At 40.0% G+C, this 25,084-nt stretch overlaps 1 protein-coding gene across 1 annotated transcript; it reads right to left on the bottom strand.

Moving 5' to 3' along the window:
• Positions 1–16,890: 16,890 nt before the first annotated feature.
• LOC127845608 (uncharacterized) lies at positions 16,891–18,450 on the bottom strand. Its single transcript, XM_052376623.1, has 2 exons — positions 18,213–18,450; positions 16,891–17,733 (listed from the first exon to the last, which is right to left on the bottom strand). The coding sequence occupies exons 1-2, from the start codon at positions 18,375–18,377 to the stop codon at positions 17,560–17,562; spliced, it is 339 nt and encodes a 112-aa protein (XP_052232583.1). The 5' UTR covers positions 18,378–18,450; the 3' UTR covers positions 16,891–17,559.
• Positions 18,451–25,084: the final 6,634 nt, after the last annotated feature.

Below are 25,084 nucleotides of genomic sequence, written 5' to 3'. Positions count from 1 at the left end.
ATAAGAGCATTCAGAAAAGTATCTGAAAAATATGCTCCTTCGCAGGCAGTCAACCGTTTCTGCTTAGGACTAGAACACAGAGAAGCATCAAAAGACGCTTGTCTTAAACGTTTCAAAACCATGGACGAAGCTAAAGATTACGTACATAACTATTTGCACATCAATAGTACAAACATAAAGCCAAAGAGCTCGAGGCGTACTTCGCCGCGAGATCCAGAGGAGGCGGTTAATGTTTTTGAAACAAGCATTAACAGGATTAATGAGAGGTTAAAGCAGATGCAAAGCCAATTTGACAAACAAATGGCATTCAACAGGAGTGAAGGTGCGTGGTACCGGTGGGTTCAACCAGATGGACAATAAGCCAAATAGGGGTGGATATGGTCGCAGTGGAGGCTTTCAACCACGGAATAGTAACAGAAATCAAGCCGGTTATAGCAGAGGTAGTGGTTATAGAGGTCGGGGTGGTGCAGGTCGTTCAACAGGAAGAGGTGAAAGAAATAATGGTTGGGGATTTCAACAAGGAACTGGTGAGAGACAGCGAGGTATCAACGATTGCTTTTTCTGTCGAGAGACTGGCCATATTCGATCAGATTGCGAAAAGTGGAGAGCTACACAAGAATGTTATGCGTGTCAGGAAATGGGGCATCGCAAAGCAGAATGTCCTAATCTACAACCGTTAGGGCGTGGACAAAGAGGTTTAAACGGGCGGGGGTCGGACAAGGGGGCCACTCCCGACTCGTAAATGCTGGCCCACCAACTATCAGAAAAGAGGGGGGGGGGGGGGGAGAGTATTTCTTTCTCCAGGCGTGAGGATTCAAAGGTAGGGTATGAGGAAAATGTCGATAGTTATGGAAAAGAGCGGCATACTTTGTCTTTGAAACCTGTGGATAGAGGTAGCGGGCGTAATTTATCTGCAGGAGAGACAGGACCAAGATCTTTTAGGAATAGATCGGTTGAGCCAGTACGATCAAGAAGAGAGACGCATTTCGAGAATGCAGAGACACAAACAGATGACAGTTCATCGGAGAGCGGGAGAGAGTCAAAGGGGATTGGTGTATCAGAAGTTGTCCCAGAAAACTCAAATATTGATACGAAAGAAGTATTAATCCAAACGGATGCTGCGTTGGAAGAGGAAATGATTGAAGTCAATCAACTGCAATCAGTATCAAAGTACAAACTACCAATTGAATTAAATGGTAAACCAGTGGAGGCCGTGGTGGACACAGGTGCCGATGTGACAATAATCTCAGAAGAGCTATTTAATAGCATGAAACGAAAACCATAAGTAATAAAAAAGGTGACGTTACATGCCGCAGGAAAGAAAATGAAAATGAATGGCAGGGTGGTGGGACCAGTGAGGATGAAAATAGGGTCCAAAGTGTACGAGGAGAACATGTAGCACCGATCTCACAGGAGATGTTGCTAGGGTTTGACTTCATACAGGGAAGGTCTGTGTTGGACTATGTCAATGACACCTTCTGTATTGATGGGGGAAGATGTACCCATGAATGTGGCAGTGATAAACGGTAAACCGGAAGTTTGCAGGGTAACCGTTGGCAAACGAAGTGTCATACCTCCAAATTCTGTGAAACATGTACAATGTAAACTTGACGGTGACATGTCTCAGTTTATGGTGGAAGGAGACGAGGGTCTGGATGTCCTGGTACCAAAAACATTGCATGACAAAGGAAAGGATGCGACAATATGAGTGATGAATATCACAGACAGATATCCTGTCCTGAAGAAAGGGAAAAGAGTCGCGAAAGCGTTTCCAATAGAGACAGTGGTACCTGTGACCGAAAGCGTGGAGGATTACATTGCGAAAACTGTGGAAGAAAACAGTAGACCGTCTGTAAACAACGTTCGCCTTAGTGACAAGGTGCCAGATCATTTAAAGGCAACTTTTGAAGAGTCTAGTAAGGAGTTGTCAAGTGAACAGAATGAGAAACTTGCGAATCTACTCATAACTTATGAGGATGTATTCGCCAAGAGCGAGTTTGATCTAGGCACATTTACCGATATTGAGCATACCATAGATGCCGGATACGGTGTGCAGCCATTACGTGATGGGAGCAAAACTTGAAGATTTGCCATGCTTCAAGACCAATTGCCATTATTGCATGAAGGTCCACGAAAACTGGGCAAGGTTCACGGAGGAGGTTGATGAAGCAGTACCGTTGGGAGTTGGTATGCAAAGGTGGAGGATCGCGGGAGGAGGAGGTAGCACCAAAATGAATTGGGATATGGAAGATAGCACCAGGGTCGATATAAATAGGTGTTCGTCTGAGGACGTATCCCGGATGGTCTTAAAGGGTGATCCGGAAGGATCCAAGTATGGATCGGACACATCAAATGAATGTTCAACTTCTGGTCAAGAAGATATCAAAAACTTGATTAGAGACTCACCGGTGCTGATATCTGATGGTGATGGTATGTCAGGGTCTGGAGAAAGTGGACCCGCCATTTCAAATATTGGAATCGCTTCGCGTGATTCCGGGTGGTAAGAAATTAATAAAATAAATCCATCAGGCGATCCAGAATTGCATGAGGTGGCTAAAGATGTACTGTTGGAGAAGAAGGAGGAAGCAATTGAAGCACATATTGAACTAGTAATGGTAGGGGAGGAGTATGAAATCTTAGGCGTGGATGCGGATGATACAGGTGGACCAAATAGTTGGGGGTTTTCAATTGAATATCTGGTGGTGGCTCAGGACAAAGATCGTGATCTGGAGATACTTCTGAAATGGATGAGGACTCAAGAAGAACCTTCACATAAGGATTTGTATCTGGAGAGTAATGCATCAAAAGCGTACTGGATAAACAGAGAGGCATTTGAACTCATAGATGGAGTTCTGTATGTAATGGAAGACAGTGACAAGAAGTTGGTATTTCCAGCTAGTCTCAGAGAGCAGGCGTAATCATTAAACCATGATATACCGTTGGCGGCTCATCAAGGTATTGACCGTACAAAGGCTCGAACGAAAGAGCGATTTCACTGGCATACTTTGTCGGCAGATGTGAAGAATTTTGTGAGATCCTGTGAAACTTGTAACAGGAACAAGAAGGCAGATCGGTATGGCAGGTGCCCACTTACGGAGTTTCAGGCGGGTGCTCCAATGGAGCGAATGCACATAGACTCAACGGGCCCGTTGCCGAAGACACCAAGAGGGAACGAACACATCTTAATGATGGTGGATCAGTTCACCAAATGGGTTGAGTGCATACCATCGCCATCCTAGTCGGCGGAGGTAACAGCTGGAGCGGCTGTAAATGCGTTCTTTTCTCGTTTTGAATGTCTCTTTCAGATTAATTCTGATTAAAGCCGATATTTTGAGGGCAAAGTCTTTAACGCGCTTTGTAAAGCTCTCGATATCCATAAAACAAGGACCACGCCATATCGTCCCGCATCCAATGGACAAGTTGAGCGATATAATCGTACACTAATGGATGCCGTTAGATGCTATATCGCGGAAAAGCAGAACAATTGGGATCTTTATCTGCCACAAATTGCAGGAGCCCGTCGTGCATCGGTTAATCGAAGCACTGGTTTTACGGCCAACAAGTTGATGTTGGGTCGGGAGGTCAACACGCCAGCAAAGCTTATGTACCCAGTGGTACAGGGAAAGAAAAGTGAGACAGTGGATGAGTATGTTAACCAACTTGAGCAAGAAATGAGTCGTGCCAATGAGGTGGCCCGAACTAAACTGAAGATCTCTCTCAAAAGAATGAAGAGAAATTATGATTTGCGGATCATGACCAGGGCGTATAAAGAGGGAGATGCAGTGTATGCCCTGGATACTGCGACCTTGAAGGGCCAATGCAAAAAGTTAACTGCACCGTGGAAAGGCCCAGGAGTGATTGAGAAAAAGACGGAGGAGGGGAGGATCCTGGACCCGGAGGCGCTGGTCCGTTTGCTCATGACGTGCGGCGAGCATGAGTACGAGCAGAGGTAGGCCCTTTTAGGGCAAGTGGGCTTAGTCCAGCACAGGAGTTTGGAGGATTGGTTGTCTGATCTGGCGGGCTTTGTCTACAGGGAAAACTTCGCGTTTTGTGGCGAGGCGTGGATAGAGCGCCATTCCAGTATGTGCGAGGTCATCTTCAGGAAGACCACCCTGTAGAGATCGGCAACGATATAATAGTCGCGGTTGTGCGTGCGGACATGTATCCGACGAGGTTCCGAGTAATTCTCGGACCTCGAAGGTTGAGGAGGAATGGACGATTTCGAGTAATTTATGGACCTCTAAGAATGAGGAGGAGGAGGAATGGACGGAGGTGCAGTCATCAAAGAGGGAGGGGAGATGTTCGCCAATTTTGTGGGATGAGATCAAGGTCGTTATCGACCGCGGATGATTCAAGTGTGGTGAAAAGGGGCATTGGAGCCGTGAGTGTCAAAACGAGTGGTTGTGCCAAAGGTGTGGAGAGCACGGGTATACGGCCAAGTATTGCCCGGGGAAAAGGTGGGTTCCACCGAAAATGGTTGTTGTGTTGCCTTTGGAGACCTCCCAGGCTACGAGCGATACGCCGGCGGATGTTCATGGGCCCAGCTCAGACCAAAGGCCAACGGTTCGTGTGGAGGATCAAGCACCACGGTCAGAGGAGAGGCCGACTTCTGCGAGTACTTCTCGTAGTGGTCGCGCCGAACATCCTGCTGCACGTAGGCTGGCAGCACCCAAGCGGACAGAGGAGGGTGAAGAGAAGGGGGCAGCGGGACAAAAAGGTCAACAGTTTAGAAGTTGTCCAATCTCATGGTGCCGAGAGAACTTTTACAAGAAGGGGCACATTTTTGGGTGCCATTATCCAACAGCCTTGGCCAAGGAGGATAATCTGGGAAGTGAGGAGCGAAAAGCTAGGATTATCCGAGTCCGAGCGATTGCGTTGCGCTATTTGGCAAGGATTCTGGTGGGCCCGGAAGCATCCATCGATGACTTGGTCTGTTACCTCAACAACGGACGCCTGATGGGGCGAGAAGAGTGCTCCGTGGATGAGTGGACCAGGCGGGTGGCGATCGAAGTGGCGGAGGAATTGGAGCTGCCGGTACCTGATACTTTCACGTGTGTGCCTCTTAACTCGCCGGGAGTGATCTTCCAGTACAAGATAATGATGGAGGTAATTGGCCTGTTGAGTCGGCAGGAACATGAGGATTTTCTCCATGCATTTTTATCTGAGCATTGTCTTGATCCTGATCCCGATGTAGTGGTGATTGATAAGGAAGGAGGGAGCGATGTCGCTATGGGAGTCCAGGGCGAGATGGAGGCTGACGTAAGCAGCATCCCTGCTGATAGAGGTCTGGAGGTGGAAAAAGGGGTCGGCAGTATGGCTGTCGACACGCCAATCCAGGAAGAGGACGGGGTCAGCAGTACTTCCGTTGATTCCCGTCAGGTGGTGATTCCGGTGCTGAGTGAGTCGTCTACGTCGACGCCACGAAGACCATGGCTTCCAGGACGCAGCCCGGTGGAGAGTGTGAACCTCAGTGATATGGGGGTGGTGGATGAGGTTACTAAGGAGGAGCCTGCTGTGATGGAAGCACCGCGGAGAGTTCATTTTGAACCGGTGGCCCCTTTCAGGCTTGAGAGCGTTGACTCTCACTTTCATTTAGATCGGTTGTGTGCCAGGCTAGGGGTACGCCCAGTTAATTACGCTGAAACTTTACGGCGTGTGAGGTCAGGGTCGGAGGAGTACTTTAAGCCGGACGGCGCGGTCGCAGTGTTGTGTGACCCCTTGACGTACCCCACGAAGCGCCAGGTTTCGCAATTGAGGAAGAGGAGGGTGGTGTCAGACATCGGGATCCACCCTGGTAATGTGGTAGAGGGAGACGTGGAAAGGCTGGCTACTATGCTAGATACGTACGAGGTAGTAGGTCTAGGAGACGTCGGGCTGGACGGCACCAAAGGAGATCCAGAACTCCAGCGGAGGACGTTAGATGAGGCCCTTGTCTTGTTGAAGACTCGTCCGCATCTGGTGCTGGTATTGCACTGTCGTCCGGGCCCAAGAGAGAACATCACGAGCGCCTATTATGAATTGTTTTACAGGTGCAAGGGGATACTTTCTCCTGAGCAGCGGATCCATCTCCATTGTTTCAACCGCACGCTGGATGATGTAAGTTTGTGGTTGGGGTATTTCCCCAACACATACTTCGGGTATAGTTTAATGGTGACTCGCCGGGACTTTCAGGTGGGGAGTATAACGGCTTTGAGACGGATAGATTGAGAGCGGCTTCTGTTGGAGACTGATGCTCCATACTTCCCGGCAGCCAACCAGGAGTTGTCATCGCCCTCATGTATCGGAGTGACGGCGCGGGAGGTGGCCAAGATCAGGGGGAGCAGTTGGATGGATGTCTTGCGTCAGACTGAAGAAAATGCCCAGCAGCTCTACTGGGACAGGTCACAGGAGGTATCCCACATGTACTTTATGTGTAGATTGAGGCGGTGTTGAATTGGTAATGGTGGACATGATCACATGATCAATTACATTTAAGGATAGATTGCATGTACTTCATGCTGATGAGATTATACAGGAGGAGGTCCACCACACTTTGTACATATGTTTTGTTCATTTGTTTTAAATAATCATGTTTTACTAGTTTTTGTCTGGAAGGGTGCTACCGCCTAACAAGATAAAGTAGGGGGGAGTGTAGCAATCGCTATTCTGACAGCAGAAACCAGGCTGTTCTTACTGTGGGAACCGGACTGGATGACTTTCTTGTGGGTGATTTCTTCTACTTGTGGCTACGGCGCGTTTGCCCGGGGTTTCTCGTGGGAAGAGCATATTCGATCTGCGTTAGCGAGGTAAGGAAGACGCCATTTTTGCTCCAGAATTTTCCCAGCTCTTTCAAGCCCTTTTAACAGGTTGTAAATGTCCTATACGGTGGTAAAAGGTGGCCCAATTGAATAACCATTCGACCATAGATCCTTTAATTCAACGGAGCGTCAACAACAACACAAATATATATGACGTCAAATAATAATAATAATAATAACGTGCTAATTCGCAGCAATTGTTAATTAACGTTACGTATAAAATCTCTTATACTCTTAGTAATATTCACGACAGCGCTTAAGGCTGACGTGGAGACCAGTGTGGAGCTATTACAACCACTCTTTAGCAAGATATGGGAAGAAGAAATTCCAACAGAGTGGAAAGTAGGTTACCTCATTAAGCTTCCCAAGAAAGGCGACATCAGTTCCTGCTCCAACTACCGAGAAATCACACTGTTGTCCATCCCAGGAAAAGTGTTTAATCGCATCCTGCTGAACCGAATGAAAGGCGCAGTAGACCCGCATATCCGTGACCAACAAGCAGGCTTTCGAACGGAGAGATCGTGCAAGGATCAGATTGCAACCCTGCGCCTCATTCTGGAACAATCCTTGGAGTGGAATTTGCCGTTGTTTTTCAACTTCATTGACTATGAAAAGGCGTTCGAAAGCGTTGACCGGGAGTCCATCTGGAGACTTCTGCGACACTACGGAGTGCCAGGAAAGATCACCAACATCATAAGGAAGTCTTATGAAGGAATGACCTGCAGAATCGTTTATGGCAGACAGCTCACGGATACCTTTGAAGTGAGATCCGGTGTGAGGCAAGGCTGCTTACTCTCACCTTTCATGTTCCTGCTGGCCATATACTGGGTAATGAAGACACCGACGGAGAAGAAGCGGGATTGAATTCAGTGGACAGTCTGGAAACAGTTGGACGACCTCGACTTTGCCGATGATTTGGCTCTTCTCTCCCACACCCAACAACAAATGCAGGAAAAGACAAACATGGTAGCGGACAACTCCGATAGACTGGGCCTCACCATCAACAGAGGGAAAAGCAAGGTGTTCAAGACCAACGCATCAAGCAACACACCCATCACCGCCCACGGCGAGGCGCTGGAGGAGGTGAACAGCTTCACCTATCCCGGCAGCATTCTGGACAACCAGGTAGGAACTTTTGGATTATTTCAAGCATTAGAGGACATATACACATGACGCACCCATAACCGAATTCGATTATCTGCAGTATTATTTGAGACATAGAACGAATTAGTTTTGGAGACAAACGGGCGGAAAGACTGACCGAGGGTTGACCTAAGGTCCCCTCTAGTTAAACAGGTAAGGGGCGAAACAATTATAAGAACCTATGTCCGTTTATTCAACCATGCGAATCAATTCAAAGCATATCTTCTACATAAAAACATTCGTATTCATTCAAGCTTTAATGGGCAGATTTTATTCTCAAATGTGAGTTGCAAAATAAACAAATAATTATTCACTGCAGTCATTTTATAAAAAATCAATACGAATTTGCCAGTATCGCAAAGAAGCCATTGCAAATACGTCTGTGATCACGAGAAGCAGCTGTTGTTAATTCTTCCTACTCAGTTTTCATCTAATCGTTTTCATTCACCGGTAACTAATTTGATAGAGTAACATATGGTAGCAATTACCAAACAAGAAACCGTCGGAGACGGGTGATGCTCCCCAAAGGTTTTAGTTGTCACAATATTGCTCTATATATTCAGATAAAATGATACGTCTTGAGGGCACAGTAGTTGGGGGGGGGGGGGGAACAATATTTTTTTTATAGAAAATTTCAAAGGGCCATAACTCTGTGAAAAATCATCCGACCAGAACCCGCTGATAATATGCACATCTCCTCTTGGTAGTGAAGCTTCCCATTAAGTTTCATTGAATTCCGGTCATTAGTTGCTGAGAAATAGCCCGGACAAAAATTGTGCACGGACGGACGGACAGACGAAGCGGCGACTATATGCTCCCCCCAAAATTTCATAAAAATCACAATACATAAATGTTCATACACAGCAACTTGAACTGTTTTTGTTCGAACCATCTTTTCATAAATGGTCAATTAAGTACAAATATGGAAAAGGATTGATTAATCGTGTCATGCCTCTATTATGTCAATATTAAGATTAACTGTATCTGACTATTGTTCCTGAAAATATTTATGTTCATGCGATTGTCATAATACTTACACACCATAGATAAATACCGTAAATGATCATTAATCCAACACAAGCTGTGGTTGGTTCTAATATATTAAATCACCTTATGCCTTATTGGGTTGTAAAGATATTTTTCACAACGTTCACATACCAAATAAAACGTAGTGAAACTTCATCATCCCCAGAAGAAGAAAAAACAACAGGAGGTCATTTATTTACGCCAAGTGACCACTTTCCCAACATTAACACTAACACAATAATTAACACTTCTAATTAACTTATATTCACTTGTGTAATCTCACAATGGGATGTTTGACCAAAAAAGCTTGGATTTATCGTTTTTACTCGCCATACTTGGATTATTCGACTTTGATGTGTGTAATCGTATGTATACTATTTTAGAAATGTGTTTTTTGTGAATATACTTTTTTATACAAACGCAGATTATTAAAAAAAAAGTTCTTTATTTTAAGTTTTTTTTTACTTGCCAGCTACAATCAATTCACTGATTGGAGTGACAGTTTCAACGAGCAATACCATTCGTATACAATGATAAAATGAAATATTAGCTTGATCACGTTTGCTGTTATCATTTTGGCCTTTTTATTCGAAAAATCTAATATGAATGAATTATCATTTATTCTATATACAATAAAACGTATAAAACTTGGCAGTCATGATGCAAAGATAATTCCATTATATAGAAACCTACTTCCAAACACGTGCATTTTACCAGTTAAATTATTTTGACAGTGTTGTGTTTGCAGACTTAATAAAAAAGTTATTTGTTAATGTGAGTATGATTATGATATACACTATATAAATAGTTCATAAACATGTTCAATAGTAGAATATATATGAAATTTAATGTTAAATGTTTACCTAAACAACTATGTTCATTTGAATATTCAACAGTTATTATTATGGTCATTTCCTTAAACATGACAACGTAAACAATTCTATTGGCAGTCAATTTTTTCGCTATATATAATAATCGATAGAATTCTAGGAGGTCAAAACCTATATAAGCTACGGAAAACAAACGTGCATTTACTATTTAGGTCAATATGTTTGGATTGACTGTGAAAAATATTATAATATCAATCAAAATTAATAAAAAAAAACTCTGATGAAGTCAGTTTATGTTCACTAACGACTAATTTACTAAAAGCTGTGATTATTTATAATGCATGGAGCCATTCGTCACATAACTAATGTGCTAAAGTAAATCCTCAAAAGCCTTCATACCATTTCTAATACATTATTTCAGGAGATCACAACGTTCTGTGCATTTGTGAAATCACAATGAGGTCTTCAGCAAGACATGTAGGAAGTTATCGTTTCTGGCTCGTTATACTTGGACTAGTCGCCTTTGCTGTATACAAAGGTATGTTTATGCAAGTAACAGAAGAAATATGGTATAATTAAGTAGCAAGTTCTGTTTTTATGAACATTTACCATCTTTATAATCTGTATTGGAAAAATAAATTAACTACTATCATAATACAAGTACAATGTTGCGTCAGTTGTTGTTTTTTCAGGAACAAAATTGCAGTTTAATTATCGTTTTCACAAATACTTAAAGGATGGACACGGCTTTCATTGGCGCCATACTGCAAAGGTACACTCTGTGTATTACTGCATTTAAAGATGTTCATTTTGTTCCTTATTGTTTGCTTTGCTTACGTTCACATGTATATGCCAACCAAGTTGACTTAACTTGACTTACCTGAATTTGATTTTGTTTTCTTTCTATTTGTTTTAGTTACTAAATATATGCATTCTTTTCACACAACTATTATTGATTAAAAAATATACCGGACTGCTTGCACATTAATAAATAGATAAATCATATAAACATAGAATAATTCGCAAATAATAACCTGGCACTGCCTTTTATGCATGGATTTATTAAAACATCGTTACGATGATGAACAAATTTGCTTCCAAACTGGATTTTTCAAATTGGTACATAAAGCGAGTATTTAAACGTACGTTGTCATAACAGAAGCGTTGTTTTCTGACTGGATGTGGAAAGAAGGCAGTTTTAATTTTAAAAGGCCTCGTGTCATCATAAAGTGACTCCAGTGGCATTTACATGAGCGAAATCTTACATTCATTCGTCTCTATTTATTAACCATATCCATCAAATTAAGAGAAATACATCAATTCATTAGAGTGTGATTGCGTAAGCAAGTGTTTTCATCTTTTAAAATACCCGCATATTGTTTTTCACAGCACCCTATTGTCTTCAGAAGAATATAAATTTCGTTAATAGTCCGATTGTTTTGTTTTAACTTTGTATTTTAGTCTATGGTCAATAATTAAGAGGTCTCTTGTTTAGAACTGTTAAATTCGCAAGCGACGAGTTTCAGCAAGAACAGTGCAAACGCGTGTAAATTATTCGTTTGAATTATGTGCAAACAAGAACTTTTGTATAGCCATATACATATTTTATTTCATTTAAAATCGTTACAACCTAATTCATAAACAACACATTGTATCGAGTATTTCCTTTCAGGTAACAATTCAGAGTAATCCAATCGACAATCATTGGCATGAACAAATGATTGATGCCCGTCGACAAGCCCTTACCAAATCTTGCTCGAAAATGGAAACTCAGCAGGCCACAAACTACACTGCCAATGCGATAACAAATGCAACATTTATTCTGCAAGAATATGGAATTTTATTCTGTGGTCTTCCTAAAGTCGGTTCAACTTTTTGGAAACGAACCCTTACTGTGTTGGCAAAATCTCACAACTATACTTCACCATTCGAGATGAATTTGCAACAAGCTACGAGACAACTAACAACATTCGGTCGGTACAGCCGTAGCCATGCCCCACACGAGGTCCAAGCAGCACTTAACAACATTTCAATCTCATTTATTTTTGTAAGAGATCCATATTCACGACTGTATTCGGCGTATGTCGACAAATTGTATATGGCAAACAGGGGCTTTTGGGTTAGGCATGGAACGAAAGTGGTTGCTATGATTAGAAAGAACCCGTCAAAAGAAAGCCAATTTTTAGGTCATGATGTTACCTTTCTAGAGTTCATACAATTTATATTGTTGCAGTACAGAAAACGTGAAAGAATTAATATTCATTTTGCTCCTATGCATACACAGTGTAATGGGTGTGCGGTTCCCTATAGTTTTATAGGACATATGGAAACGTTTAGCAGTGATGCAGAATTTCTCCTTAACGAATGGCGAACACAGTTTGACAATTTCAGTATTCGATTTTATGACTTTGAAGCGGAGTCAGGAATCGACACATCTCAAGATACAATTTATCGTTTGTATTCGATTAAAAAACGCATAACCGAAGTTCAATACCCATTTTACAATATTCTGCTACGTGGATGGTGTTTCCTTCAACTGCGAGGTTATATTTCTAAAGAAACCCCCTTTCCATTCAATGAATCGCAAGCCTTAACTGTAACCCGTGAAGATTACATGCATGCAGTTAGGCAAGCTCTTGCCGGGAGGTCCAACATAACCAAGGTTAAACTGCAACGCACGGAAGCACTCGTGCAGGCTTATCAGTCCGTTCCGATAGATGACATGAAAAGGTTGAGGGAATTTTTGCTGAAAGACTGCCTAATGTTTGGATACGACGACAGACCAAAGTCATTTTTTGAAAGACCACTTCTTCAGGCCAATAATCACATTTATTTAGATGGATTATAAATGATGAATTGTTTTTCATACAAGTTTTTTTTGTCAGTTACAGTAATATACAATACAAATAATTACGCTGTACTACATTGCGCTAATTTGCAGCCCAGGGGATCGTTTCAATAAGAGATAGCATTGTAAATGTTACAATATCGTAACTCGAGTAGTTGCGATTGGATTTACGATTCTCGTAAACCGTTTCAATAAGCCCCTCGTAAATGACCTCATAAAACTCTTTCGTAATCTAAGTGTTCTTTATTGTACACTCTGTTTTCTTTCGGTTTATATTTAAAATATCAACATCCGGTTGTGTTTTTGTTGCGTTATGTCGTCTGCAACTTTGACAATGGAGGGAAAAAAACAACAACGTGCACAAAATTGCACTCTGTATCGAAATCTGACACTGGGATTTTGGTTGCCATATTTTGAACTACTTTCAATACTATCGAAAATTTGCAATTGTCAGAGAACATGTTTAAATCGCAAGAAAGCCTCGAAAAAACGGTGGAAGGCCTGAACATCGTCAATGTCCGAACATCGTCCTTCTTTCTAATCTCGCGATTTTATCGCAGGATTTTGTGCAGTGACGTCACCCACACTACGGTTTGTTGACATTCGGTGACACACAAATGCAAAAACGAAAAAATGCGTAAAAACAGGTAATACATGTATTTAAGCCCATTTAACACTCAGTAAATACCTTTTTTGGTACATTTCCATTGATGAGTAAACGGTTTATATTCATTTTAATTTATAAAAAAAACCGTGGGGAAATATCGTCTGTTCCTTATGTAAACATCATTGTGTACACACCGGTCTTACTGACAATAACGAAGTGACGTCACCATCTATGTATAGAATGATGTAAACATGTCAATCGATGCCTTACAACTTCCGGTATGATAAAAGGCCAAATATAATCATATGATTGGTTTACGTCCTCTTAGTGAGAAACGAAAATCCTTAATTTGTGTGTTTTTCTCTCTATGTTTAAAGCAAAATCCAAGACCAGTATTCAACAAAGCCCCAAAGAAAAGGAGACAGTATAACCCAGAGTCCCTTTTCAACGCTTATAAATATGTCATTGAACACAAGTTTTCTGTAAAAAAAGCTGCTCGGATGTTTAATGTATCTGCAATGACATTGCGCGATAGGTTGTTGGGTAGGGTGGATCCTAATTGTCAGATCACTGGTAGTCCTGCTGTGTTTAATAACACACAAGAACAAAAGCTTGTCAATTAAGAGGATGGCTGACTGTGGCTATGGGTACAGGAATGCTGTGACATAGCAACAGTCTTTGCAGTTGAACGTGGTATTCGCCAGAAACACCAACCATTAACATTGAAATGGTTTAGGGGTTTCATCAAGCGTTGGCCAGTGTTGAAAGTCCAGAAGCCTCGAGCTCTTGAACTAGCAAGGGCTAAATGTACATCAAAAGAAAAGGTGGCCGAGTACTTTTCAAACTTGAAAGCTGTTCTTGAAGATAATGACCTCATGGATAAGCCACATTTGAAATTTAATGTTGATGAAAAGAGCATCACCATTGACCATAGGCCTACCCATGTCGTTCCTAGTGCTGACACTCGACCATCTGCAGTGACCTCTTGTAAAGGTCAGACAGTAACCATCATTGACTGTAGCAGTGCAAGTGGTGTGCAGATACCGCCCTTCTTTATATTTCCAGGCAAGCGTATGAACCCTGACCATTTGAATTGGAGCATCGGCTGGAGCCAATGGAACTGTTAGCGAGTCTGGTTGGTCAAATTCCCTAATTTCCCGCCAATATCTTAAAGACCATTTTGCAAATTTATTCCGTCAACTGAAACTCAGAAAGTTTTACTTCAATTAGATGGACATAAATCACATGTTTCAGTCACTCTGTCTGCATGGGCTTTGTCTAAAGGGCATCATATTATTTGTTTTGCCAGCAAACACTAGTCATGCTCTTCAAACTCTGGATGTCTCTTGTAACGAACCCTTCGAACGCATATACCAGAATCTCTGTCATAAGCTGATTAGGCGTATAGGCGGAGCTATAACCAGGTACAACAAATGTGAGGTTGCTTGTAAAGTGTACATTAAATCCTTGTCAGTCAAAAATCTACAATCTGGCTTTAAACGCCCAGTGGTGTTTTCATTTGACCCTTCCATAATTCCACTGCACTTGTTTCTACCAGCAGAAGTCTTTCATGTGAATGACAATGAAATTTCCAGTAGCCAGTTTACAGTTGAATGCGGTGTACAGCTTGATCTCCTGGATACTTGGATACTACATAGATGGGACTTAAAAAAGTGTACATGCAACAAACAAACAAAATCAAGAAACACAATGAGTAAAGTGGTTTTTGGTAAAGCCTTTGTGGAGATGTCGTCATTCAAATGAGAACTCATGAATTAAAACAAAAAAATATGTACCCCCAAAAACAAAAAGAATAAAACATCAATTAAAGAAAATGTTAAACCTACCCGTTTACCGGTATAAGTAAGCAACACATTTGCCAACCAGGCCCATCAATTAACAACATGTATGATAGTGAAGTCGCTACTGATGAAAGTTTTGATGAAAGTGACCTCTGTGTATGTAAGCGACACCAGCCAATAGTGCTAGCCCGAAGTGTGAGCTTGGTTTTTGTCAAATGGGTCCAATGTGATGGAATGAAAATGGGCATGCCCTGTAAACACTTAGCCTACTGTACTTCCAAAAAAGTTATCAGAAAAGATGTACAATTTTATTGCACACACTGTAAGGAAGAATAAATCATTAACCCATATGTTTGGGTTTTTTGTTACGTGTATTTACTTTTAGGTTTAAAATTGAAAAAAGTTTGACATTTGACACCAATAAATACTTAACATTTTATAGTCTGGCCTGAACTAATTGTGTTTAGCTACTTTGAAATTTGATTGGTCCGTTCAAGTCATGTGAAGATGTTTGGACTCTGCAAATGGCGGGCATTTTGATTCATATAAGTGTTTTTGAGACAGATTAAGGACATGTATGCATGAATTTCGATGAAATAAACTTGAGATATACATGCTAAGAAGGGATTTTTACCCAGGTCAGTGTACTTTTGTACAAATTGTCTATATTTATACAAGAGATTACATGACATAATTCTTAGCGTGAGGGGCGGTTCTACAGTGGAATAGTATTATTTTCAACTGTGAACGGAGCAATTGAACTGATAGTGGAATTGTTAGTGAAAGGGGAATTTAGAAAAACTGTATCATCAGAGACGTCTCTAGTATCATTCATCATCGTGTACAATTAACATCAGCATCATTTCTGTTGAACATTGCTTTACTCAAGATTCTAGGATTTCATAGTTATGGCGCTTTTGACATAGTTCACTGACCAGCAAGATTGGAAAGATTTTTGTATACAGGTAAAAGAAATAATTGAATTTGTTCATAATGTTTATTTTATCAAATAATTATTTATTGGTTTAACCAATATATTTAAAATAGATTGCACTGAAAGTTTGAAGCTTCCTCAAACACTCGAGTCTGTTTTCTCGGTTGAACCAATACTTGCTCAGAGTAGAGCAGGATAATGCGGCCTCGGGCTTATTTGGCCTCTTCCTTAAACCTGTGTCAATTTGCCTTTAGGCTTATTAGCCCCTAAGTCAACAAGGCTTTCTCGGCCCTATCTTTACTTATACATATGCTTTAAAGATGGTTTACAGAACTCTCACTCACTGCCAAACCGGGACATTTTATAGGTAGATACCATATTCAATATGCCAGCCAAACCTTTTGCAAAGGTAATCGATAAGTATAATAATTGATGATCCTGTTTAACTTCATATTTACTTAAACAATGTGAAATTCATTTTATTTGGCTTTTGCCCTCTGCAAAAAACATGATATATCTGCATGTGCATCGAACCAAATCAGTTAAACTAATTGTCACTTAATTAACTTAATTTCAGTAACTATGTTGCATGTTAACTTTTCAACACTTGAAGGTCTAAAAAATTAACAAGAACTCTCAAAATTATTCAATCGTTTTGCGTTGCAACGCTTTATAATATTAGAACTTTAAATCGTCAAAAGATGCATATAATAGATATTTTAGAGCATGGTAAATGTTCAGTATTACCGTTTTCTCACAAATATCATAACTAAAACGAAATTATTCGAATCTGAAACACCTTTTTAATTTTTTCAATTTACCAAAACGTAAAAAGGCTCCTTTAAACCTAAGAAACGACCAGTTCTTGGGTCTGGGAAATCTGCAATTACTTGTTTCTGGATCAGGACTGCTATTGAATCGTCTCTGTTAGATAGTGCAATAAGTGCAAGTGCCCAGGAACTTGTCCGTGATCCGGAGACCATAAAGAAAGCGATTCAGCGCGCAAGTGGGCTCGACAGTAGTTTGAAGCAAGATTTCCCATTGGTCACAGAAGCTTTAAGGATGTAACAATATTTCTAGTGACCTTATTATTTTTTTTACATTTGTAGTGAAAACAGCACAAAACGAAATCGCAAGTGAATAATAAATGGGTATCAATCACTGAAACAGTATATCAGATAGATGTTCATTTGTTATTGTTATAGTATGTAACATATCGAAGATTGCTTTAATACAGTACAAAAACATTATATCCGAAGGGTAAACGCGTGTGTATTTTATTCAAAGCGTCAGTGGTTCGAGCCCGGGTGTAGATTTCTTTTTCTTTCTTTAATTTTATTCTTGTTTTATACTGGCGCTTTTAAGTTCCGATATTTTCAATTATCAATTTAAAAACAATTTAATGAAAAACTTTATGACATGGAAAATCTGTGAACAGGTCCATTTAACACAGGCGCCGTTTTCATATATATATTTTTTTTCATTTTACACAACCGCCCTCTTAAAATATTACATAGTATTCTGTATGAAGGCGCTGAATGACGACTGCCTGCGGTTAAGTGAAAATGAAGTTCAATGTTTCTCCTCAGCGTACACCACGTGGTCCCATGAAGGGCAGATCAGCGTTCTGTTCCCGTGCTTCAGCTGGTTCAGACGACACCAGGACGCCGTCTGGCGCCAAAAGAATGCCACGCACGTGGGCCCAGCGTCCACGCATTTCATCTGGCATTTCTCTTTGCTTGTTACCTGAAGTTTAGATAAAGTTGAAGCAAACAAATAAAATAAAGGTCAGCTGGTTGAAATGATTATGTCATGTTCGTGATCGGAAGATCATAAGTGAAATTCGTGCGTGGAGACTGTCATTCTAAAAACCGCACCAGAAATCATCTTATTAAATAAACGCGCAGATATGGTATTCGTGTACATAACTAAATAGATATTATGTACATATTACTTGTTTCCGAATGTAATTTATTATTTAATTATCGTTTGATTTTGTAAATGTTAGCTTTGTCTGAAAGGAACACATTAACCGCCATCCAAGCAAATACAAATTTCAATGCACAAAGTGTTACGAGTGCATTAGACATTTAAAACATCAGTACTGGCCCCATAAACACATATCTAGTAAACATTATATATTGGTTAAAACATATTAAATTTACTATTGTTTTAAGCAACTGATAGACTAATAAAGCGATTTACCCATCAACAAGTGAACATACCTTGTAATAATCCCAGCCGGACATCGGCGATCCATAAAACTGATCCCAGCATGCCGTCTCGTACCTGAACTTCCGGGGAATCACGGTCCTTGTCGTTACCTCGCCGACGACGCCAGCGACGCAGACGAGCAAAAGAACGGTCACTGTACTCGGTGCGTTAACCATTTCTAGAAGGCCAAATAATCTCTGAACGTTGTGGCTCTAAAATGGTCTATAAAGACATACACCTCTTCAATTTATAGTACCATCTACAGTGGCACCCTTGCAAACCGTCCACCATCTTAACTGTGAAAAAACAATAAGCACTAAGCTGCCTAATAACACGAACAATAAGTCATAGCACCAGATGGTATGTGTGCAAAACAAGAAAGAAAACATAATTTAATGTTGAATAGCTAATTTTTCTTGATTAAAAACATACATTCCCAATGTATTGCGTTATGCTAGCATGAATTCCCTTCGAAAGTTGTCTTCAAAAGAAACCTGTTTTCTTTTGTTTTTGATAAATGAGAATGAAGCGTGAAACTAATGTATCATCGTAAGGCTTGTATGTACAAACAGCGTTTTCAAGTTCCATTTCTGAATCATTAAGCATATAGAGGGGGTAAAGCGTAAACTGGAGCTTACTGGGTTTAAGTGAGGTTAGTTGAAACTGACTTTCAAGATGGCGCCGTTTTCGTGTTTTTCGTGAAAGATTCGCGGATATTTTCACAGGGTAAGCCACTTTATATTTATATTTCTTTTAAATAAAAACGCCCTTTCGGTTTTATGGTGTTTGTGCTTGCCTCGGTTTTTTGTTTTAAGATCGTAGACGTCGGGATAAAAAGTTATTCAAGTAAAACCGTCAATGAATCTGGTGTCTACATAAGTGATGTTCGAAAAATTGGATGTACAAATATAATTTTCTCATATAATACACAGTATTGACGCATGTGTACAGTATGTACCTAAAATCACGACCATTTCATTGTCCCGACGCCGTTTCATCTCTGATAACTATTCTTTTAGGATGTCACGTGAGTAGACAACAGATAGGTAGACGATGTTCCTTCAATAACTTTTTTTGTGGCGAACTCTGCGGTATTGAAACAGTAACAAGAGCACCACAAAGCGGGTGCCAACGCTCGGCTGCGGGTCCAGTTTTGAATAAATGAAAGCTTTTTAGAATAATTTTTTTAGAGGTCACAGTGACCTTGACCTTTGACCTAGTGACTCAACAATGGGTGTGGCGTGTAGAACTCATCGGGATGCAGCTACATAAAAAGTTTCAAAGTTGTAGGTGGAAACACTTTGATTTAAGATCCAATGTTAAGGTTTTAGCACGTCGCGGACGGCAGACGCCGGACGGCGGACAACGAGCTGGCTATGACAATATCTCCATAAACAGCCGAGCTAAAAAAACGATATATATAAAAAAAATATATATATATAAAGTTTCATACAGGCTCAAAATATCCACTACTCCTTCACAAATAACACGAAAACGACGCAATCTTGGAAGTAAGTTCCAACTAACCTCGCTTAAATCCGGTAAGCTCCAGTTTACTCATGCCTCCTGTTACAATACGTATGAATAAGGAAACAAAATAATAGCAAAATAGTGTGTTCATATGACAAAATAAAAGCTAACGAATCAAGAAATAGCAAATGATTAACTTCGGATGTTTGCTATTCACTAACCGTTACGGTTACATTATACAAGTACATAGGATTTATAGAAAAAATAACATAGCAAACAATTAAACAGCAGATAATCTTTCAGGAGATAAATTATCGTTCTTATCTACTTCTTTGACTTAACACCAACTGTTAACTACCGCCTTTAAACTTTCAGTGCAAAGAATTGTGGTTTTACAGGCTTAAGGGCTAGGCAAACCTCATGCTTCAGAAACCAACCGATCTCAATCATATATACCCATGAAGACAAAATATGGAGAGATGAATGCTAAAAGTGGCGCTTGAATATAATATATGTTTAGTGTTTACTTGCCGTATGAATCGGATTCTATTAAAACAATTATAGGATAGGTTTTGAGAGATACTAGTATACAATGAAACATGGTACAACTACAAAAGATATTAAATTATCAATTTGTCGATGGGTTTACTAAAATTGTCGAACAAAATAGGTCTAATAAAGATCGTAAATATGTGTCAGTAAACTAAATTTGCCGTTGGCTAAAATAGCCTCTGTCAAAACATCTGAATTCAACACATTGAACATAGCATTGAATGTGTTGGTGCTCCGTCAAAACATAGCATTGAATTGTGTTGGTGATCCGTCAGAACATAGCATTGAATGTGTTGGTGCTCCGTCAAAACATAGCATAGAATGTGTTGGTGCTCCGTCAAAACATAGCATTTAATGTGTTTGTGCTCCGTCAGAACATAGCATTGAATGTGTTGGTGCTCCGTCAAAACATAGCATTGAATGTGTTGGTGCTCCGTCAGAACATAGCATTGAATGTGTTGGCGCTCCGTCAAAACATAGCATTGAATGTGTTGGTGCTCCGTCAGAACATAGCATTGAATGTGTTTGTGCTCCGTCAAAACATAGCATTGAATGTGTTGGTGCTCCGTCAGAACATAGCATTGAATGTGTTGGTGCTCCGTCAAAACATAGCATTGAATGTGTTGGTTCTCCGTCAGAGCATAGCATTAAACATGTTGGTGCTCCGTCAGAGCATAGCATAACATGTTGTTGCTAAGTCAGAACATGGCATTGAATGCGTTGGTGCTCCGTCAGAACATAGCATTGAACATGTTGTATAAGTGCTCCGTCAGAGCATAGCATTGAACATGTTGGTGCTAAGTTAGAACATAGCTTTGAACATGTTGGTGCCTCGTCAAAAAAATGTCCATCGTACGCGGTAGTTCAGATGCGATCTGAATTAAGTGTCGCTCATACATCATATGCCTGTATCAAAGGAAATAATGTGTGTATTTTGTTTTGTTTATGGTATCTATGTAATGTTCTTATTGCAAAAAAGTTCATCCATTAGGTAATTTGCATTATTTATAAATTGCAAACAACCACGACACGTTTGCCCGCGTTGTACATTATTGCAGATGTTTAATTCTCAACATGCCCACCTCTTGGGGGTATTTACCTATTTATAACAGGCTTTTAAGAAAACTACTTGGTTCGATTTTATAAAAGTACGTACTGAAGGAATATTGTTTGTATAGGTTACGTATGGCATAAAATACAAGAGAAAGTACATTATGGTTTATGTATCGAAAGTAGTTGTTTGGAATTTTCGGTCTCCTCAAAGTTTGTTCAAGGGATCGATTTTTTATATTTGATCATACCGTTTGACTTGGTATCGATGCAGAAGAGCTCTTAGCCGGTTTTCAAATGCTACCATTCAAGAAAAAAACGTTTAAGATGCTCACTCAAAATGAAATGTTCTAATTATTACATCTATTTTTATCTGAAAAAAAGAACACTGTTTAGTAGTGAGAATATGAGCTATGATATTATTTGACATATATACACATGTTCGATTGTATTATTATTATTTATGTGATGCTTTCCGATGGTTTATAGAGAAATATCAGTGAATTAAAGCTGATATTTTACTGTTTCAAACTGTGAAAAATAACAGTGAAAATTATCGATAATTTTCATTGTTTTACCAGAACTATTTTTTAGATATCTTTGGGTTCCCCATTGTGACCCCAATTAAAGGCAAATTTTACAAAGGGGGCTACTCTGCATAGATGTTTATAAAAACATACTGAAGAGCTCCCATTTAAATTACACGGGGGCCAACGGGAAATTATATTGTCCAGAATGGCAAAAAAACAAAAATTACTAGAAATGGCGCGGCAGAGGCCGACGCATATCCCCACGCCGTATGTTTGACCCAGGGTCGGTAATGGGGCCATGCATAGTTGAGATTGACCGTATTGTCATTAGATAGTTCAGTATCAATTAGAAGTGAATCGGTGTAGAAATGAAGATATTATAGTAAAAGGCAATTTGGGGTGGGTGTGGCCTATTTGGGCGGGGCGCCACAGGGTTGTTAATGGGGCCATGCATAGTTAAGATTGACCGTGTTGTCATAAGAGCAGTTCAGTATCAATATGAAGTGAATCGGTGTAGCAATGAAGAAGTTATAGTAAAAGGCAATTTTAGGTGGGTGTGGCCTGTGTGGGTGGGGTGCCCCAGGGTTGGTAATGGGGCCATGCATAGTTGAGATTGACCGAATTGTCATGCATAGTTGAGATTGACCGTATTGTCATAAGAGATTTAGTAAGAGATTTAGTAGATTAAGATTAGTAAAAGGCAATTCGGGGTGGGTGTGGCCTATTTGGGCGGGGCGCCACGGGGTTGGTAATGGGTGTGGCCTGTGTGGGTAGGGTGCCCCAGGGTTGGTAATGGGGCCATGCATAGTTGAGATTGACCGAATTGTCATACATAGTTGAGATTGACCGTATTGTCATAAGAGATTTAGTAAGAGATTTAGTAGATTAAGATTAGTAAAAGGCAATTTGGGGTGGTTGTGGCCTATTTTGGCGGGGCGCCACAGGGTTGGTAATGGGGCCATGCATAGTTGAGATTGACCGTATTGTCATAAGAGAAGTTCAGTATTAATTTGAAGTGAATATGTGTAGAAATGAAGAAATTATAGTAAAAAACAATTTTGGGTGGGTGTGGTCTATGTGGGCGGGGCGCGCCAGGGTTGGTAATGGGGCCATGCATAGTTGAGATTGACCGTATTGTCACGGCTGAAGTCTTTGTTTATCTGTTTTAACACGTTGATTAATATGTTTTGACACTTTGATTAAGCATCATCATGGATGTGAATGTTTGATTGTAATACCCTTTAATGGCACGCTCCCAACCAGATTAAATTTCCTTTCTATAATTAAGGTTTTCTTCTCAAATAAACCATTGTATTTTATTAAATTAATCGTACCATCTAACATGAATAAATAAGTAATTGTCATAATGTAAAATTCTAAGAATTCAATGAAATTAATTAATCGACTTCAATATTTGACAAAGTACTAATAATTAAATAGTAACCTAATAATATTATTTAAAACAAATGCACAAATATTATACAAAATACTTTCTTTATTTCAATTTTATATGTTGTAACACAGTTTATAGAAAAATACATTGGTTGAATTGCATTTGACAAAAATCACAATGTCATCTTTCATTTACATACGACATTTTATTATTTTCACGTCAAAATTGAGCTGCAAAGTCAAAATTATAACCCCACAACATCTGCTCACAACTTATTATCAAATATGACACAAGCAAATGGAAATAAAATTTCATATACAGATATGGGGGTGAATTGTGTTGGGGGTGAATTGTCTTTGGGGGTGAATTGCCCAATGAAATCAAATTCTGTGGGTGAATTGTCCAGGGGGTGAATTATGTTGGGGCTGAATAGTCTGGCACCCTTTAATTTACCGTTCCGATGCGGTTTTCCTAGTTTTGTTTTTGTGTGTTTGTTCTGTATGTGGGTGTCTTGTCATCCTCCAGCTAAACATACAAACATAAAACGACATGGACCTGCAGAAAGTTGAGGTAACAAAGACACTGTTAACGCGTATTACTGTAAAAGTCCGAAGCAATGCACGTTTTCGAAAGGCCTCGCCCCGGTAACTGGCGTTAAAATGAGAGGTTAAAAGAAGCTAAGCAATATGGCGTCTTTATAGTACCACAGGGACTCCCAAAAAGTACGAATATATGTACGAATGATAATTTAGTTTTTTAATGGCGAATTTCCACAAATCTTGCAAAGCGGCTATTTATCTTCAGTTTAGACACTGTACATCTGAAAGCATATGTTCTGGCAAAGATGATTAGAAAGGAGGTGTTTGTGCCAGAATATCGAGACAGGCTGAGTACATTTCAATAAACAAAAGCCTTCTTCTTTGCGATCGAGAACATTCGGCCTGATGTATGGAGGGATAACAATCTTATCAATTGTGTCAAGTTCATTCTTGAAACTTTGAGGCGGCGCTTCTTAACACGCCGCTATTGTTCACACTTTTCCATAGAGAATGTTAATCTTTTTTATGGAAAAATTAAAAGACAGGAGTATCATAAATTAGTGGATACACTAACATATTACATTAAATCAGTAGGGACAAAGGTCGAAAATATACAAATGCGCATCATTGGAAAGACACTTGACTTAGTGAGCGCATTAAGCCAAAGAATGAACGTTCGAAAGGTTCATCACTACTTGTTTATGTGTTTAACAATGTTCTATTACAAACGTGTACTCGTAAAAATGAATTTTCAGGAATATCCGTCAATGAAAGCGATGATGCGTCTATAAACGAATGGACACGCTTTGAATCGTATAATCGCGCCCCGTATAATCGCGCCCCGTAGTACAGAAAATATGAATACATGTATGTATTGGAAGGCGCCAAGTCATTGCTGGCTAGTGTTGTTGCTTCGGTGTATTTAGAACAGAGGGTGGAAGGGCATGAATATAATCAAGAAGGCATCAACAAGACTAGACAAATATATTCACAATCTCAAGAGTCTGATATCATTGGAAACTACATGCGAAATTCTTCATTCATTTAATGCCATGGAGAATATGACGAGGTTTGTAAATATTTTGACTTGATAGAAACACAGATAGAAGAACATAAAAAACCTAATATCATTTTCAAGTTATTTGTTTCTTCATCTGAGTTATTAGCTTGCAGATAGCAAAGCGGTCATGGGAACAGCTTTTCAAACATAAATTATGTATCTTTTTTTGTATTTGGTCCAGCAGAGGCGATGTGCGTTCCTGAAATCCTGTGGTGCGAAATGTACCGATGGCGTTTCGGCACCTACATTCCATCTGGTTTTCAGTTAACCATTTTATAGCAATGACTGC

Source organism: Dreissena polymorpha, chromosome 9, assembly GCF_020536995.1.
Source record: "Dreissena polymorpha isolate Duluth1 chromosome 9, UMN_Dpol_1.0, whole genome shotgun sequence".
In the NCBI taxonomy this organism is placed as follows: Eukaryota; Metazoa; Mollusca; class Bivalvia; order Myida; family Dreissenidae; genus Dreissena; species Dreissena polymorpha.
This window is presented reverse-complemented; position numbering and strand designations above follow the sequence as displayed.